Raw genomic sequence first — 19,072 nt, forward strand, 5'->3', positions numbered from 1 at the left:
CATAATCAAATATATAAATATTTCTGTAGCAAAACATGACTTTTCACCCTAAGTAGAATAAATAAAACTATGAAGGGCTTCTCTGGTGGCGCAGTGGTTAAGAATCTGCCTGCTGATGCAGGGGACACAGGTTCGAGCCCTCGTCCAGGAAGATCCCACATGCCGTGGAGCAACTAAGCCCATGCGCCACAACTACTGAGCCTGCACTCTAGATCCCGCATGCCACAACTACTGAGCCCACCCGCTGCAACTACTGAAGCCCACGTGCCTAGAGCCCGTGCTCCACAACAAGAGAAGCCACTGCTCACCACAACTAGAGAAAGCCCACGCACAGCAACGAAGACCCAATGCAGCAAAAATAAATAAAATAAAATAAATAAATTTATTTTTAAAAATAAATTTTAAAAACTATGAAGAGGACTTCCAGGTCAGATTTTATCACTAAATGAATTACAAACAACAAAACAAAACAAAACAATGGATTTCGAATGGAGGTAGGGACTGTGGATCTCATAGGTAGACCTACATATATTGATTTGGAAATATGTCCACAATACATGGTTAAATGCAAAAGTGACTCTTAGAATGACACATGGAGTATTGAGCTCTTTATTGTAAGAACAAAGCCAAAGTCCTAACGTATGTGGATATACGTCTGCATAAGTGAAGGGAGAAATAATGGAGGAGCTGTATGAATCAGGGTGGTTATATGGCAGGGAAAGGAGAGATTCAAACACATGTTTGTATTCTGTGATTTATTATAATGAGCTGGCTTTACTTTCATAATGCAAATATTAAAAAATTTTAAGAGGAGGAGAAATGAAAGAAAACCAAATAAAAACTATATTTGAAGATTCCAGAATTCCCTCCCAGCAGTGCTACTGTGCTTGGAACTGTTCAGGTGTGGGGTGCAGAAATGACTCAGACGTCCACCTACTTTCACATACCTCACAGTGGAAAACAGGACTGTGAATTTACTTGTTTGTTAGTATTAGAATTGAGGCAATAGAGGATGCAGGAGTGGACTGGCCCTAGCTGGAGAGGGGATTGCAGCTACGCCTTGGCATGCAGTACTGCTAAGAGTAAATGCTTATACGAAATTCCCTGCTTCATGTGTGTCAGTAGGCTCTAACCATTTCATATGTATTAACTCCCTGACTTCTCCCAACAGCCCTCTGAGATGGATATTTTGTTATCATCCGCATTTTACAGATGAGAAAACCAAGGCTCAGGGAGATTATTTGCCCAAGGTCACACAGCTGGTCACAACAAAGCTGAGACCCAGACCAAGGCAGCCTGTCTCAGAGTCTGTCCACCCAACTACTCTGCAGATAGGACCATGGATGGCTGAATGGGAGGGATGCTCATCCGAGCCCCAGAGGCTGGAGCAGACTGGATATGTTCTAGAGATGCTACCTGGGTGGGGACACTGTGTGTCTGGCCAGAAAGGGTTCCCAGCAAAGGCCTGGCTGGGTGACCTAAGCTTCCTCCACAAGCAGCTGAAGGGTACTACAGGTCATCACTGAGTACCTCCTGCTGCATCTCACCCGGGGGCACTGGACAGAGCGCCTGGCAGAGCAGCTTAGTCACACATCGGTGCTGGCTGTTGAGCCTGAGATTTGGGATTTGCATGTGACACCACTGGTGCTTTTTCCGTCCACCGTGGCTGATCACATCAGGCACGCCTCTCCCATGAACCTCTCAGCAGGCCTCTTTGCACCTGCTCTAGTGGGGGGGTCTGTCCATCTCTTGGAGGTGCCCTCCAGGCTCTCCCAATGTCCCAATTTTGTGTATGCCACCCACCTATGTATTTAAGCCCCACCATCCCAAACGCAGCTCTCAGATTTGGTGAAAATCCAACCATTTTCACAAAATGATGTGATGACAAACAGAAAGAAATGTGATTGCATTTATATCAGGTATTCAAGGGTCTCAGAGCTGGTTTTATTTTATGTGTTTTTAAAATTCTGTAGTACTTTACAGTTTTCAAAAGTTTCACACACGTGATTCCCTATAATCCCATAATAACCCTTTTTTTTATCCCCTACCCCTTCCCTCTCCCCGCTGGTGACCACTAGTTTATCCTCTACATCTGTGAGTCGGCTGCTTTTTTGTTTTGTTCACTAGCTTGTTGTATTTTTTAGGTCCCACATATTAGTGATATCATAACGTTTTTGTCTTCCTCTGTCTGACTTACTTCATTTAGCATAATGCCCTCCAAGTCCATCCATGTTGCTGCAAATGGCAAAATTTCATTCTTTTTTATGGCTGAGTACTATCCCATTGTATATCTACACCCATTGTACCTCTTCTCTATCCTTTCATCCATTGATGGACAGAGCTAGTTTTATTTTATGTTCCAAATCCCCAGAGAGCCAGTACTCACTATTTTGGATTTTCCTCCTTCTCACCTCTCACCCTCTTTCTGTCACTTTCTTTCTTTTCCCCTTTATCCCCACATCTCCTTGTCTCCTTCCTTTTCTGTCCCTCTTCCTTCCCTCTCAGGGTTCTTCAACACCCACGTCCCATCTGCTGTCGTTACTTTAGGCTGGATGGAAGGTGGTCTCAACCCCCAAGCCCCCTCCCTACTCAATTCATCAGGTATAGTACTAAGGCCCCCGCTGACCAGAGCAGACAGACAGCAGAACAAGGGTGTCTTCAGGGCATGAGAATCCTCTCTCCATGCACCCTCTCCCAACCCACTGTTTTCCTGAGAGAGGGAGTCTGGACTCTCCTGTCTCATTTATTTATCAGGAGCTTTCACTCTCTGGACCAGTGCTGCTAAACTTTAATCCATAAAAATTTCATTATGTCTTCAACATATTTGTTTATTTATAAATAATATGCATGTACCACCAAAATTCACATTATAAAACCTGCGTATAAAATAGACTTTTTTTTCACCTCACATATTTATATATGTATATGTATCTATTTTTTGGAGGATGAGCATATTTGAGTTCTACTATCTTAGCAAATCTTAATTATACAATACTGTGTTATCAACTATAGTCACCATGTTTTGCATTATCCTCAAACCTTATTCTTCTTAGAGCTGAAGGTTTGTATCCTTTTACCAGCCTTTCCCTATTTCCCCCTCCCCCAACCCCTAGCAACCACTTTTCTACTCTCTGTTTCTATGAGTTTGACTTTTTTTTTTAGATTCCACATACAAGTGAGACCATGCAGTATTTGTCCTTCTCTGTCTGACTTCTCACTTAACATAATGCCCTCAAGATCCATCCTTATTGTCCCAAATGGCAGGATGTCCTTCTTTCTCAGGGCTGAATAAATTCCACTGTATACACATACCACACCTTGATCCATTTGACTGCTGATGGACACTTAGGTTGTTTCCATAGCTTGGCTACTGTAAATGATGCTGCCCAAAATAGGCACTTCTAAAGTATCAGTTAAAAATACTAATGTAAATAAAAGTTCTAATATTTTCTTCCTGCCCCACCCACCGCTTTGCAGACCACAACTTTAAATCAGACAAGGAAATAACCCAGCTGCCTGCAGCTCTTGCTAACTGTGGTCTCTGATTCTCTATCTCCAGGACATGTTCACATCACAGACTTCAACATAGCGACGGTCGTGAAAGGCACAGAAAAGGCTTCCTCCATGGCCGGGACCAAACCCTACATGGGTGAGTATTCCAGATCCCCGCAGGCCTCAGCATTCCTCTCCTGCTTCATCTCACCCCTCCCTCACCCACCTCCCATCCCCTCACCAGACCCCAAACCATGCCCAGTATGTGCCGTGCTCTGTCACACCTTTGGCCCTTACCTAAGCTGTCTCCCCTGCCAGGAAGACCATCTCCTCCTGTGTTTTCTAGAGAACTCCTACTCAGCCAGAAAGGTTGGCTCCAGCTTAGGGAAAAACAAACAAACAAGTAAACAACAAACTCTTCTTTTTCCTTAAAGTCCAGTAGTGTTGCCAGAATACGATTTTGGTGTTGGTCATTTTGGATCTATATTCTCAGGTACACAGTGCTCTTGCAATGTGGCTTCAGGTTGGTTTTTCTTTAGGACTTTTCATGGAAATGTCATTTTTTTTAGTACACATTCTTTTCCTTTACTTTTTCTTTGTTAAGGATGCCTATTGTCTGAATGTTGGGTCTTCTTTGTCAGTCTTCAATATTTGCCATTTTCAAATCTTTCTTATCTCTTTCGTCCTATGTTTAAATTTTTTCTCATTTTTTTTCTTTCTCTTTACTTTAAAGCATTCTCTGTTGTGTTTATTTGCTTTGTGTAGTTTCTAGTGAAGTATTTATTTCTGAAATAATTTCCCTTTGTTTCTATTTTTTTTCCTGAGTTCTTTTGCCAGATTTCTGAGTATTTAAATTATAATTTATGTGTTCTTTCATGTCTTGCATAATTTTTAAATGTCTATATTAGTTATTAATCCTTAATGTCTATATTAGTTGTCAATTGTTATATGACAAACCATGTCAAAACCTAGTGGCTTAGAACGGTAACAATTGTATTATCACAATTCTGCCACTTGATTTTTTTTAACATCTTTATTGGAGTATAATTACTTTACAATGGTGTGTCAGCCTCTGCTTTATAACAAGGTGAATCAGTCACACATATACATATGTCCCCATATCTCTTCCCTCTTGCATCTCCCTCCCTCCCACCCTCCCTATCCCACCCCTCTAGGTGGTCACAAAGCACCGAGCTGATCTCCCTGTGCTTTGCGGCTGCCTCTCACTAGCTATCTATTTTACTTTTGGTAGTGTATATATGTCCATGCCACTCTCTCACTTTGTCCCAGCTTACCCTTCCCCCTCCCTGTATCTGCAAGTCCATTCTCTAGTAGATCTCCATCTTTATTCCCATCTTGCCCCTAGGTTCATCAGAACCATTTTTTTTTTAGATTCCATATATATGTGTTAGCATACAGTATTTGTTCTTCTCTTTCTGACTTACTTCACTCTGTATGACTGTCTCTAGGTCCATCCACCTCACTACAAATAACTCAGTTTCGTTCCTTTTTATCTGCCACTTGATTGAGTGGTTCTTCTGCTGGTTTTTGTTGTGGTCACTCATTCAGCTGCTGGGTCAGCCAGGACAGCTGAGATAAATGGGCCCCTCTCTCTGGGTGGTCTTTCATATCAAGGGGACTAGAGAGAGCTTGCTCACATGGTGGCAGCGGTTTCAAGAAGGAGAACCCAACTCCCACGTGCCTATCAAGGCTCTGCCTGCTTCACATTTCCTGATGTCCAACTGGACAAAGCAAGTCACATGATGAAGACCAGGGACCACATGGGAGGGAACTGCACTGGTCATGGATACCAGGCAGCCTGATTCATTGGGGAGCCATTTATGAAACAATCCACCACACTGTCTTTTCTGAGGTGCTTTCCTTGTACAATGTTGTTCTGCTCTTTATTCTCCTTTCTCTTATAACTTGACGTGGAATTTGACTTTGATACTTTTCTGTTGCTCATTTTCACGTAATATTAGTTTTCCTGAACCTTTATAAGATGGTGTGGCTCAGGGTAGCTTTTCTAACAGACTTGCCTCTTCTGTTGTTTAAGTGACATGTCACATCCCAAGGCAGCTTGCTACCTGGGATTTCCTTGCCCACTTCCACTTGCCCACTTCTATCTGGACCGCCTCTTTCTTTGGTCTGAGGGGCCCCCTTCCTGCTCAGTTTTGATTTCATTCCCAACAGTTTCTCCCTGGGATCTTTCCTAGATGGGAGCTCTGGCTGGATTGATTAAAGCGATTTTGTGTCCCAGACTCGCCAGCTCCTGCAAAACTTACCAAGGGCCCTTTTCACTCACCTGAGATGGGTCTGGACAAGTCCCTCCCAGTTTCATCTGCTATTCTCAGACTGGTCAGCTGTGCCTCCCAGTCAATGTCTGCTCACTATTTTGAAGTCCCCTGTGCTCTGGTCCATCATAGGCTGTGTTATTATTTTCTTTGTTTCCTTCTGTACAGAAATCACTGCCATGGAGGGCTTGTCACTGTTGCTGGTTTATTCCCACCTGCTTATAGTTTGGGGTCTGGGGGGACAACTTAGCTTTGTAGTAAATATTGCCCATGGTTTTTGGTTTAGCTATTTATCTGCTCTGCCATTGTTTATAGGTGGATTGTGGAGATTCAAAAACTATGTCATCGTCTCCCCAGAATGGACTCCTTGTGTCCTTCATCTTTAACTTACTAAATAGATTACATAAATGAAGTTTGGCAGTAAATAATGGTAAAAACAATACTTTTTAGTATTTACTATGTATGTGCCAGGCATTCCATCCATAACCTTATTTAATCCTCACAAACATGAAGTAGGTGCAATTATTTATTCCCATTTTAGAGTTGAGGAAATGGCCTGAGAGAGGTCGGGGGACGTACCCAAGTTGACCTTGGTGGTGAAAGCAGACCCAAGTCAGTGTGAACACCAGAGGGTATGCAATGAGTGGGTCTGTCCATTTCACAGAATCCCCTTGGGATGCTGAATACAGACCTTAATAAGGCTTTCACTGTTGACGACCTTTCTGAAATCCCATTCCAGAAGGATCCAGAGCTGGGGCAGTTCTATCCAAGGAGGTCCCTGCTTTAAGATTCAACAGAGATCAGACATGGAGATGGAGAATGGCAGTGAAGGAGGGGATAAGGCTGCCTCCAGGCCTCCGAATCAAGCAGTAGAGGGGATTACAGTGATGATCACTGTGCAGGGAACACCGCAGGAGGAGCAGGTGTGGGGGACGGTGGGAAGGATGAATTTGAAAGTGAGGTCTGTAGGAACTTCAAGACATTCAGATGTACTTCAAGACATTCAGATGTACTCCAAGCAACTGGAGAGTGATATGAACTCCATCTGTGCATGGGGAGTTACCGGCACGGAGATGCAGCAAAGCCACGGCAGTGACAGGATCCCCCAGGGAGGACACAGGAGCGAAGAACACCAATTCTAAGCCCAGGAGCATTTTGCCGGAAAGGGCAGGTAGAGGCCAGAGGAGTCATCGTCTCCAGAGGGAGGATGGAGGAGAGAGGTGACATAAGAGAAGAATCTCCCAGTTGGAGCCACCTCTATAATCCTATAAATTAGTTCCCACTGCCTTGAGGCTATTTCCAAAAAGCAAATTGATCTCTAGGAAAGTAGATTCTGGACCACTGGAGAAATTCAAGACAATGTTCTCCCAACCCTGACCTTTCTGCCCCTGCTTTGCCACTGTTCATAGCAGACTTTCCTGGGCTACCTCAGCCTCATGCCCTGGCTTCCCACTCATCTCTGACGCAGCTCTGTCCTGGCTCTCAGCCTCTGGGAAAGCAGACCAAGGTTGACCCAGAGGCCCCACTGTCAAAAAGGAGAAGAAAACCAACATGTATTTTGACCCTACCAGATGTTTGTCATTACATTTAATCCCCAGAAGATCCACATGAGAATTCTGCATCTCTTTCATTTTATATATGAGTAACCTGAGGCCCATAGAGGTTAGCTAACCTGCCCAGAGTCACACAGCTAGCAAGTGATGGAGCCAGAATTTGAAGCCATGTCTATTTGGGTCCGAAGTCCATGCTTTTTAAAAAAATTTTTCTTGAAATAGAGTTGATTTACAGTCATTGGGTTAGTTTCAGGTATACAGCAAAGTGATTCATTTTATATATGTGTGTGTATATGTGTATGTATATATATATGTATAAATATATATATTCTTCTTTTACATTCTCTTCCATTATAGGTTATTACAAGATGTTGAGGAGAGTTCCCTGTGCTATATAATAGGTCCTTGTTGGTTATCTATTTTATATGTAGTAGCGTGTATATTTTAATCCCAAACTCCTAACTTATCCCTTCCCCCCGTCCCCTTTGGTAACCATAGTTTGTTTTCTATGTCTGTGAGTCTACTTCTGTTTTGTGAATAACTTCATTTGTATCATTTTTTTAGATTTCATGTATAAGTGATATCATGTGATATTTGTCTGGCTAACTTCACTCAGTATGACAATCTCTAGGTCCATCCATGTTGCTGCAAATGGCATTATTTCATTTGTTTTTATGGCTGAATAGTATTCCATCATGTATATGTTCCACATCTTCTTTATCCATTCATCTGTTGATGGGCACTTACATTGCTATTGAAGTCCATGCTTTTGCCACTGTACCAAGCTGCCTTGTTGACACTGAGTTCTTGTATCAGAAAGTCACATTTCTCAGACAAGAAAAAAGTGTATTGTCCCAGCTGTACCTAGGATTCAGGGCTTCTGGTGTCCTTCTAATTAAAGGAACTTCAGTTCTGAATTAGTGAACGAATGCACAGGAGAGATTTTTATGGGATTTAGAGAGCACAGCTGATTTACCAAATGGATATATTTTCAGAGACTGTAGGGGTTGGCAGTGCCAAGCAGTGGGAGGTTGGTGGGGAAAATGGGGGTGAGAGGGAAACTCTCTCATTCAGGTCACATCCTGCAGTTCCCAGGGCTATAAATTCCTGCTATCAAGTGGCAGGTTTGTTGATTTCGTTCACTTGAGCTGTTCAGTTCAAAGGCCCAATAACAAGTTCCCAGAATGTTCCAAACATGGATTTAGGGAACGGGCTGATGAGTAAGCTCCCAAAGGTTGCTCACGAAGGATGATCCCAGAAGAAATATTTGCATAGTACTGAATTTCCATTCATTAAAAGAGCAGATGGAATTCACCAACAGAGAAAAAAAAAAAAACTCTCTGAAACGTGCCAAATTAGAAGTCAGAAATGTTCCAGCAGCCTCCCGGGGCTTCAGAGTTTATTCATCTGAGGTGAAATGAAGAGCTGTGTGTTCTTTCAGCAAATACAGTGTTTCAGAGGTGTGAGGCTCAGAGTTAGGCACGGGGGCACAGGGGTGAGTCATGCTCTCCGGGGCCAAAGGGGCTCAACATCTGTGGGGCAGAGAGCTGTGCAGGCCTGGATTTAAGCAGGTCCCTGTCAAGATGGATTCCCCAGAATGGGACCATCTGAGGAGTCAAAGTCTCAGGGTGTGCTCAGAGCTCACCTGCCAGGCGAGGATAAGGAAAGGTCATTTCAGTCCGAGCAAAGGCATAGAGGAGTGACGCAGCCTGGTGGGCTGGGAGACCCTAGCACTCCCATTTTTTTATAGCTTGTAGAACAAGAGGAGGTGAGAGGGAGAGACGAAACAAGCCAAAGTACCAGGATCTTGAATGCCATGATAAGGGCCACGGAACCAGTGGAAAGGCCAATGCTGGAGACTCACGGGATTGGCCTCAGGGGTGGCCTTGGAGAAGAAAATGGGCAATCGGGCTTGCCAGAAATGGGCCTCGATGAAGTATGGGCTTCAGTGTGGGGTGATTTGGGTGTCTCCCACTTAGAGGCTGGGTGAATTTAGGCAAATCCCATTAGCCAACGTAATACACTTAAACTGCCCAGCATGGTGAAGGTCAAACCGCAGGACCCGACGGCGTCCTCATCTGAGAAATGGGATTAATGGTTATGCAATCTGCCTTAGTAGATTGTTTGTGAGGATTTCATGATGTAACTATGGAAAGTACGTAACGTAAAGTCAAGTGTAGATGCCTCAGACTGGTAACTGATACTATTATTGTTGCTGTTATCATTATTCAGACTATTTAGTATATGTTAAGCCCTGGGAGCCCAGACCCAAATCTGACATTCCCTTGCCTTATGGAGTTTGCCGTCTAATCAGGGAAAGAGACCCCAACCAAATCCTAATTCATGATAGGAGCTGGGTCGGCTGGGGGGTGGTGGGTGCCCTGGGAGATCACTGGGCCGGTGCCCTGTCCGTACTCACCATATGTGAGTTCCTTTCCCCAGTGAGCAAACACAGGTGGCTGTGGAGGCACCATGGCCATGCTTGTACTTTCCTTGTAGAAATGATGGAGGCTGAAGGAAGTAAAGTTTGCTACCCCTGTGCCAGAGAAAGTGACAGAGCCAGCATTCAGACCCAGGCCAGTGAGGCTCCAGGGCCCAATATCTTTCCTGAGAACCTGGCAATCCATCCATCCATCCATCCATCCATCCATCCATCCATCCATCCATCTATTCATCCATCCAGCAGAGACTTATTGAGCACCTTCCACCTGCCAGGCAGTGTTCTATGGGCTGAAAACACGTCTGTGAACAAATAGGCAGTATTCCTGCCCTCATCAGTTTGGCTGTTTTTGAGGGAGACAATCACTTTGCAAATCATCGAACTGATAAATATATAGTTCGAGATGCTTATTTTTGAGGAACAACTTTCATGCGGTAAAATGCACTCTTTTAATGTAATCCAGTAAATTAATCCACCATAATGAAGACGGAGAAACAGCTCCATCACCTCCAAGATTCCCTCATCCCAGTTCCTGGCAACCAGTGATCAGTTTTCTATCCCTATAGTTTTGACTATTCCAGAAAGTCACAAAAACAGAGTCATATTTCTACAAACTTTTGAATCTGGCTTTTTTTACTTAGAATAATGCATTTGAGGTTTTGCCATGTTGTGTGGATCAGTAGCTTTCCTTTTGATTTCTGAGTAGAAATCCTTTGGATGAATATACACGTTTGGTTTATCCCTTCACCAGTTGTACGGCATTTGAGTTGTTTCCAGTTTTACACAATTGTAAATAAACTATTTGCGTACAGGTTTATATATAAACTTAAGTTTCTAGTTCTCTAGAATAATTACATAGAAGTGGGATTGTTGGGTCATATGTAAATGTACGTTTAACTTTTTAAGAAACTGACAAACTCTTGAATATAGTTTCATTGGCTTATTTGCCATCCACATACCTTCTCTGTGAAGTATCTGTTCAAATCATTGCCCATTAATTTATTGGGTCATCTGTTTTTTATTATTAATTTCTGATAATTCTTTATATATTCTGGTTATAAGTCTTTTGCCAGATATATTTGCAAATATTTTCACCAGTCAGTGGCTTGTCTTTCTGTTACCTTAATAGCATCTTTTTAAAAGCAGATGTTTTAAATTCAAATGAAGTCCAATTTTTTATTTTTCGTTTATTGATCATGTACGGGGTGTCATTCTAAACATCTTTTCCTCCCTCACATGAGGTCACAAAGATTTTCTGCTTGTTTTCTTGTAGAAGTTTTATACTTTTGGGTTTTACATTTAGAACTATAGGCCATTTTGAGTTCACTTTTGAATGTGTTGTGAATTTTCATTGATTTACAAGGGCTGTCCAATTGTTACATCCAGCATTTGTCGAAAAGACGATTCTTTCTCTATTGCACTGGCTTTGCAACTTCATCAAAACTCAATTGACCGTAAATGCATGGGTCTGTTTCTGGATTCTATTCTGTTCCATTGATCTACTTGTTGATGCTTTGACTAATCTCATACGTTTGCTTTCACTTCATAATAATACTCGGATCAGGTAGTGAGAGTCCTTCAACTCTTTTCTTCTTTTCAAAATTATTTTGGCTTTTCTATCCTTTGCCTTTTCATATAAGGAAAAGGCTTTGTGCCCAGTCTTTGCCATGAGTACCCAGTGAGGGTATGTAGAGAGGAGTCTGTGAGTAATGCAAATTCCTCTTGTATCTGGACAAACAATAGTTCTATTCTCTCACTTAAGTTCTTATACAACCTTCAGCAATTCAGTTAAATTAGGCATCTTAATTTAAGTCTCCTTACTCTCTTCTATGGCAGCCCTGTTTTCTTCCCATGCTCTTCCCAAGGTAAGCCAGTATTCACATCCCAAACCTTCTTGAAGGTACCCGTCTTTCCTTAAATTTCAGACTAGTTGAGTTCAAGAAAAGTTATGGTTTCATAGATGATCTAGCTTTTTCTCACTGTTAGGCTGGGAGTGACACTCTTTCCAACTCATATTTTAAACACAGTAGAATTGTTTGAGGTCTTTATAAGGATTATGGTGGAAAAAGAGAGATGCTGATGGGATAGATGATTAGATTGGAGGGGTCAGGATAACTTTGCTGAGGAAGTGACTTTTCAGCTAGGTTCTAAAGGACGAGTAGGTGTTGTTCAGCATAACAGGTGGCAAAGCACTGCAGGAGACAGCAACTTTTCGCCTAGACCCTGAGGCAAAAGGGAGCTTGTCACATCGAAAGAACCATAAGGAAGCTAGATTGGCCTGAACAAAGTAGGCAAGGAGAGTGAGCCTGGAGACATGGCGGGGCCAGATCACGTGGTACTTGTGTACCCACCAAAGCTTTTGACAGTGGGAAATTTTAATGAACATTATGGGCCTGAGATAAACAGAGATCTTGGAATCCTTTAAGAGAGTAGCACTATCTAAATGAACTTTTCCATCAGCCTGACATGCTGTTTAGATGTTTATCACCCATTTCACATATTAACTGTGTAAAATGCACTTGATTCTAACCCTGTGCTTTCAGTTAGCACTTTCCATCATTCTCTCTGAAAACTTTCCAAGGGTCTTCTTTTTTTAATTTACTAATTTAATCTGACACATTTAACATGAAGTAGTTTTCTGGTACTGGTGCATCATGAATTTCTGTACCTCATCAGAGCTTCTCAGCCAGTTAAACTTTCCCTGCTGTTCCTTTTCTCATGCAGACAGGTGAGGTCCTACTGGTCCACACCTGAGCAGCGTCTTACATACCTTAATGAAACGACTCTTCTGTTACCATTAACACTACTAGCATCACCAGATAGAAAGAAATTATCAGACTGATGCAGCAGATTCATTTCGTCTCAAATTAATATCTGAGTTCATTTGCCAAGATAAAAAGCCAAAGAAACATGAATTGCCCCCAAGGGATCCAGACAGAGGCCAGGCACCCTGCTCATCTCTGCTTTCCACAGCTTTTCCACACACTCTCATCAAAGAATGATGATGGAGCTCTTGAATCATTTGGGGAACATGTACAACATGTACATTTGTGAGTTGGTCTTTCATTTATGTGTGCATTTCATTTCCCATTCAATAATGAATTGATATAATAATAACTAGCTCACATCTATTTGGAACTTGCTTTGTGTCAGTCCTTGTTCTAAATGACTCACATATAGCTTTGTGCTAATCCCTGACGTTTTGGCCCTGACTTAGTCATACCCCTATTCAAAGAGCTCACAGTCCAGTGAGAACGGTGGACATGTATATCCTTAATTGCAGTACGGCATGATCAGTGCTGCAAGGGAGGAACCAACAAGGGTTTGGTGAGAATCCAGAACACTGATGTACTTGGCCAAGAGAGGGGAAAAGAAGGGAACTGAGAAACAGGAAGGGACTTGAAGAACACTCCACAGAAGGTGTAAAATTTGGTCTGGGTTTTGAAGTATGAGTAGGAGTTCATGAGTATAAAAAATAGGGTAAAGATTACCAGGCAAGTCATAGAAGATTAAACATAAAGTGTGTCCTATTCTTTGAAGTTGGCCCAATGGGTATAATAAAGATAGTGGCCAAAATATGAGGAGGTTGGAACCTATTTTTAGGAATTTTTCATGCTAAGGAGTTTGACCATTATTCTACAGTAAATAGAAAAATTTGGAAATATTTTAATTAAGTGATTTGAACATGTGAATGATAATAAAATGACAACAATGTTAGATTGCATTTATTGAGCACTTACTTTGTGCTCAATAAATACATACAGAACTTCATTTTCTCTTCTCAATAACTTGATGTAGCAGACATCGTTATTCCTTTTTACAGATGAGGAAAACCAAGGTACAAATAAGACATTAGGCATTTTGCCTGAGGCCACTGTGGCAGTAAGCCTGGGAGCTGGGGTTCAGGTTCAGGTTGAATAATCACTACACTCACACCTTCCGTCTCTCCGTTCCACTGATTCTACTGACTTAGAAAGGTGTTTGAGGAGTAAGTGTAGTGGGATTACAGGGGCCCAGGCTGGGGTAGGAGAGGAGCTGTCATGAGTCCAAGCAGAAGTGAAAAAGGACCAGAGAAGACAGGAAGATTCTGGAAGGGAAAAATGATGAGTCTTGAGAATTAATCACATGATCCAAAACATAGGCTGGACGAGGGGCAGGGTCCATGAGACTCCCACGTTTCTGACTTGCACAACTGAGCAGCCCATCAACAGAGGCTGAGAACGCAGGAGAAGGGGCCGTTGGAGAGGGAGAGTTTGGCTTGAACAGATTGAATGTGCCATGCCTGTGGGGCTTCAAGGTAGAGGTGTCCAGATCTCGCACATCCTGCCAGCCGGATGTGTGAGCCACAGAAAGGCTCAGTAGACAGCAGAACTGGGCTCTGGTCCCAGCTGGGCTGGAAACCATGGAACTCCTCCAATAGGCTTCGGCTTCCTCACCTACAAAAGGTAGGGGAGGAAGGAAATTACCTTGAAGGTCCCCTCTAGGCTGAAATGCGGTAATTCTATGTTCCCAGTCCAGAAGGATGCAATTACCTGTAGAAACCGATCCTGGAAGCCAGTCAGCTTGTAAGCTAGACATTGAATAGCATTGTCACACTCCGCTGCAGCAATCAGAGCCTTCAGGAATATTCATAGAGCTAACGCATCAGACCAATAATTATAACTTAGGTGGTTTCTGTGGTTTTTCTCCATATTTTTAGTCTAATGAGGAAGTAAACTCTGTGTGGTGAGGATAGGGGGCAAAGCCCACCACATGCATGTTTACATTGCCTCGGGGTGATCTCTTTCAGACGACACCCCATGTTCTTGCTTTTCTGGAAGGCCAATTCTCTGATGTCCCTTGGAATCCAGACTCACTTTCCATTTAAAACCTGCACTGACAGAATTGCTCAGCTACTGGTAGAAAAGGTTAGTGGGAAGTGGGGCTGATCTATCCATGCCACTGGCCGTGCTGGGGAAGCAGCTTCCGTGCAGCCCGATTTCCCCCCAGTGTATTCATTCGTGGGCTCACAGCTATCCATGGACCGTGCAACATGCATGCACACCGTGAAGGATCCTGGGGATGTAGCGTGGAAGGAAACAGGTGTTGCTGGGGAATGTGATTCAACAGCCACTTTTATTAATGTGCATGTTAATGGCGAACCACATGGTTTTTTTGCTTTTGGACTATGTTGAAACCTTAATTTCCTAATTTTAGAATACCCGGACCTTCATAAATACTCTGGATTTTTGTTCCAATTGAATTCACAGATTTAATGCATTGACCATGGAGAGATTTTGGCGTATAGAACATATAGAGTATATATATTGTGTGTATATGTATATCTGTTTTATGATACATTATTTTCATTTTCAGCATATACATAAAGATGGTGTAATGTCTGGAGTTTGAAGGAGACAGGGCAAGGTCTGGTCGTCATTCTGGATGACCCCAGAGAATGGGGGAGGCCTGGGTTCAAATGAGGCTCAGAGCCACGGTAGCTGTGTCACCTCTCCAAGCCTGGCTTTCTCAGATGGAGATCATGATCGTACTCGCCTCTCAAATTCCTTCTGAGGATAAAATGAGATAATGCATGTGAAACTATAGAAAGTGTTCCATAAATGTTAGCTTTCCTGAGGAGTAAATAATATATGTAAAGAAACTTGAATAGCTTCTAGCACATGGTAGATGCTCAACAAACGGCCACATTAATAATGCAGCTCTTGGTGTTGTAAAGAAAACCACTGCTCGTGATAATAATGGAACAGCTGTATTGAGCGCCCCTTGAAAGTGGTAAGAGCAGCTTTCCAGTCCACGCTCTTCCACTTGCTGTCTCCACGGCCCTGAACTTGCCCCTTTACCTCTCTGTGCATCCGTTTCTTCATCTGGGGCTTAGCGTGCTTTGAGCATGAGTGTGGGTAATTATGAAGGAACCTTTGTGCCCTAGAAAGCTCTGCATGACTGTTTTGTGCGTGACGATGATGGTTACAGTGGGCATTTTCAATGGCTCAAAATAGGTTCAGGGCTGGCCCTTACCCCACCAGGGCATTGCAAGGAGTTTTAGTTGTTTTTCTTTCTGGAAGACCTTGGGAAATTTCATTTATCCATCACCCCTGCAGGTGTACCCAGACCTTGAACCCTGGACATCCTTTCTGGGCGAGGCCATAGCCAACTTCAGCTATCTGCTTGGTTTGTCGTTTGCTGTCCTGGGCTCCCCCTTCAGGGTTCCTTCATCACTCACTCTGCTCCAGGGAACCCCCAGTCCTGGCCTTGCCAGCATCAGCCCAGAACCTCCTGGTCCTTTCCTCAGTGAGACTCAGCTGCAGCTAGCCAAATGGCACGTCATTGTGAAGATTAAATGAGTTAAATGCTAAACTAAATTAAATTAGTAAATTAAATAAATTAGTAAATTTATTTTACTACTATAATTTATTACTAAATTATATTAGTAAATAAATTAGTAAATTAAATAAGTAAATTAAATTAGTAAATTAACTAAATTAAATTAGATTAAATAAATTAAATGAGTTTAATGCTAAACTCTTAAAACAAAGTTTGGTGCATGACAGATGCTCCAGAGAGATGAGCTATTTTTATTAGCAGTGTGTCAAGAACTTAGAACAGGGCTTGACACATAGCGAGGGCTGTACTGATGTTGTTTGCTTTTTTTTTTATACGATCATTCATTTATTTAGTCAGTCAACAAACCTTGCCCACGTGTCTTCTTCATGCCAGGCAAGACTTGGGGAGCCAGGGAGAACATGACCGTCCCTGCCCTCAGGGAGCTTAAAGTCTAGCAAGAAGCAAACAAATAAGCAAAAATGCAGCCGGAATGTAAAGATCAAGAGATGCCTGGGGGAGGTGAGGATAAAGAGGAAGCTGTAATCTAGTCTGGAGGGAGGGGAATGATAAGAAAATGATAATAGCAGAGATGTATTTTGAGGAATACATGACAGATGTAAAGAAGCCTGCAGAATGGTACATATTCGGTTCCTAGAAGTGGTAACTCTGAAGCTGCACCCTTTGTGAGAGAACCTGGTGGATTAGGGGAGAGGAAAAGAGACAGATAGACAGACAGGGTGTTCTAGGAACGGCAAGCAGCGTGTGCAGCTGGAGCCCAAGGTGACCATGAGCAACTCCTGGGCCATAATACAGCTTAGAAGATCTACAGGTAGGAGCTGAGGGGCTACAGAATTTAAACCACCCTCTGGGCCACATGGGTTTCCAGCCCTAGTACTTTGTACTGTTCCACTGAAAAATCAAAAAGATTCCAGGATCAAGTCTAATAAATTTCCAAACCATGCTTGCTATTGAGTCATTAAAGGCGCTAAGAAGTCTACAAGAAAGAACGCAATTGAACCTCGCCATTTCCCAGACATGTTTGACCTCAGAATCATTTCTCCTCCAAAATCTATGAGCCTAACATGGCTGGTGGCATTCCTGGGAATACAGATTGTGAAACAGCCATCATCATAGGAAGACCTTGAGGCAGGGTACTGCCGTGGTCTGAGTTGCATATCAGAAAGCTAACTCCCCCAGAAGCAAGGACGGACTGGAGAAGGAGACTCTGGAAGCCAGAGGACGGGTGGAGAAGCTAGTGCAGGAGACCAGGAGGAAGGAATGGAGATCTGAACAAGGGCCATGTGTTGGCGAAGAGGAGGAAGGGGATACAGGAGCTGAGGAGGGAGAGTCATCCGGCATTGATGGCTGAATTTAACTGTTCCAATAATGGGAACTCCCTGAACCTGGAAGTCAGGACCAGGAGCTCTGACTTGAGCCCTGAGTTGGTGAGTTGTGGCCAAGGCAAGACACTCTCGCCCCTCAAGCCCAGTGGCCAATTCTAACACAGAGGGGACGATGACAAGATGGTTTCCAAGGGACCCTGCACCCCTGCTGTGCTGACAGTCCTAGGCTGTGAGCTGTCTCTACTTCTGAAGCAGGCAAGCAATGTGCTGGACCAGCTGTATGGCCCCAGGGTGAAATTGACATGCATTGATTAAGTGCCTACCATGTACTTGGCTGAGTTCCAGGCTCTGGGACAGAGGGAAGGAAGGTGGCAGCTTTCATCAGGACCCATCCTCAGGTAAGTCCATCACCCCTGGAAGTCACCTCAGTATAGGAGAAAGGACTTTGGAATCAGATACTGAGAGAGGCTAATCCCAGCTCTGCCATCCCAGCTGGCTGACGTGGAGCAAGTTCCCAGCCCCTCTTACTAGTCTCCTAGGGCTGCACAACAAAGTCCCACAAATGTGGTGGCTTGGAGCAACAGAAATTCATTCACTCACAGTTCTGGAAGCCAGTAGTTCAATATCAAGGTGTCTGCAGAGCCGTGCTCCCTCGGAGGTGTAGGAGAGGCTCTTGCAGCTTCCGGGGGCTCCAGGGCTTCCTTGGCTTGTGGCCGCATCCCTCCAGGCTCTGCCTCCTCCCACGGCTTTCTCTTTCTCTCAAATCCACCTCTTCTTTCTCTTAGAAAGGCATCAGCCATTGAATCTAGGAAGGGTCCACCCTGAATCCGGGATGGCTTTATCCTGACGTCTGTATTAATGACATCTGCAAAGTCCCTATTTCCAAATAAGGCCCCGTTCACAGGTACTTGGACATATCTTTTGGGGACACTTCACCCAACTACACCCCTTCATGTTTCTGCCTCTTCATCTGGAACGTGGAGATCATTGTAGGCTTGTTTTATTGGGCGGTTGGGAGGGTGAAGAGAAGTAGTACGTGTAAAATCCTTAACAAAGCACCTGGCAAGCTGTAGTTTCCATACTCATTCATTCATGATGAAATGATGGTGACAGGTCTGTGTCTTGTACCTGTCCTTCAAGCTCTAATCCTGTATGATGCCCTCGCCTCTAAGCACTGATCCAGGCCACTAAAGCAGCCGTTCTGGTGGCATATGGATTGTGACATAAAGGTTGTTTATGTTCTCTCAGCCCCAGCTGTGCAAGGGAGGAGAGACTGTCACCTTCTCTGGGAGTGGGGTCACAGGCTGCAGACGTTTGTCACTTGGTTGGTCACAACAGCCAGGACAGAATTGGTCAGCTGCTGCTTCTACCCTGAATTCCAGATGGGCATGGGGCTGCCAGGCACCACAAGGATTTATGGGGACACCTGGGCACGCAGCCTCGCCTGCACTCCTGGGCATGTCCCTGCCTCCCTCACTGAGCACATGGGCTGGGCCAGCAGCTGTCGAGGCCCTGGTTCTGTAGAATTACATCTACACATGCACAGACCAGTATGATGTGGCTCCTTCTGTCCTGGAACCCTCAGCAGGGAGGGAAGAAGGACAAGTACACAGACTGGGGTGCAGGGAA

The 19,072-nt window shown here is 43.7% G+C and overlaps 1 protein-coding gene across 4 annotated transcripts in view; it reads left to right on the plus strand.

Moving 5' to 3' along the window:
* Nucleotides 1-19,072, plus strand: part of STK32B (serine/threonine kinase 32B) — a 342,630-nt gene that overhangs the window by 285,962 nt on the left and 37,596 nt on the right. For all 4 annotated transcript variants that reach the window (XM_060011802.1, XM_060011803.1, XM_060011804.1 and 1 more), the window contains exon 6: nucleotides 3,560-3,649. In XM_060011802.1, the coding sequence (XP_059867785.1) occupies nucleotides 3,560-3,649 (90 nt within the window). The remainder of the gene's footprint in view (nucleotides 1-3,559; nucleotides 3,650-19,072) is intronic.

The sequence above is a fragment of the Delphinus delphis genome, chromosome 5, assembly GCF_949987515.2.
Source record: "Delphinus delphis chromosome 5, mDelDel1.2, whole genome shotgun sequence".
Lineage (NCBI taxonomy): Eukaryota > Metazoa > Chordata > Mammalia > Artiodactyla > Delphinidae > Delphinus > Delphinus delphis.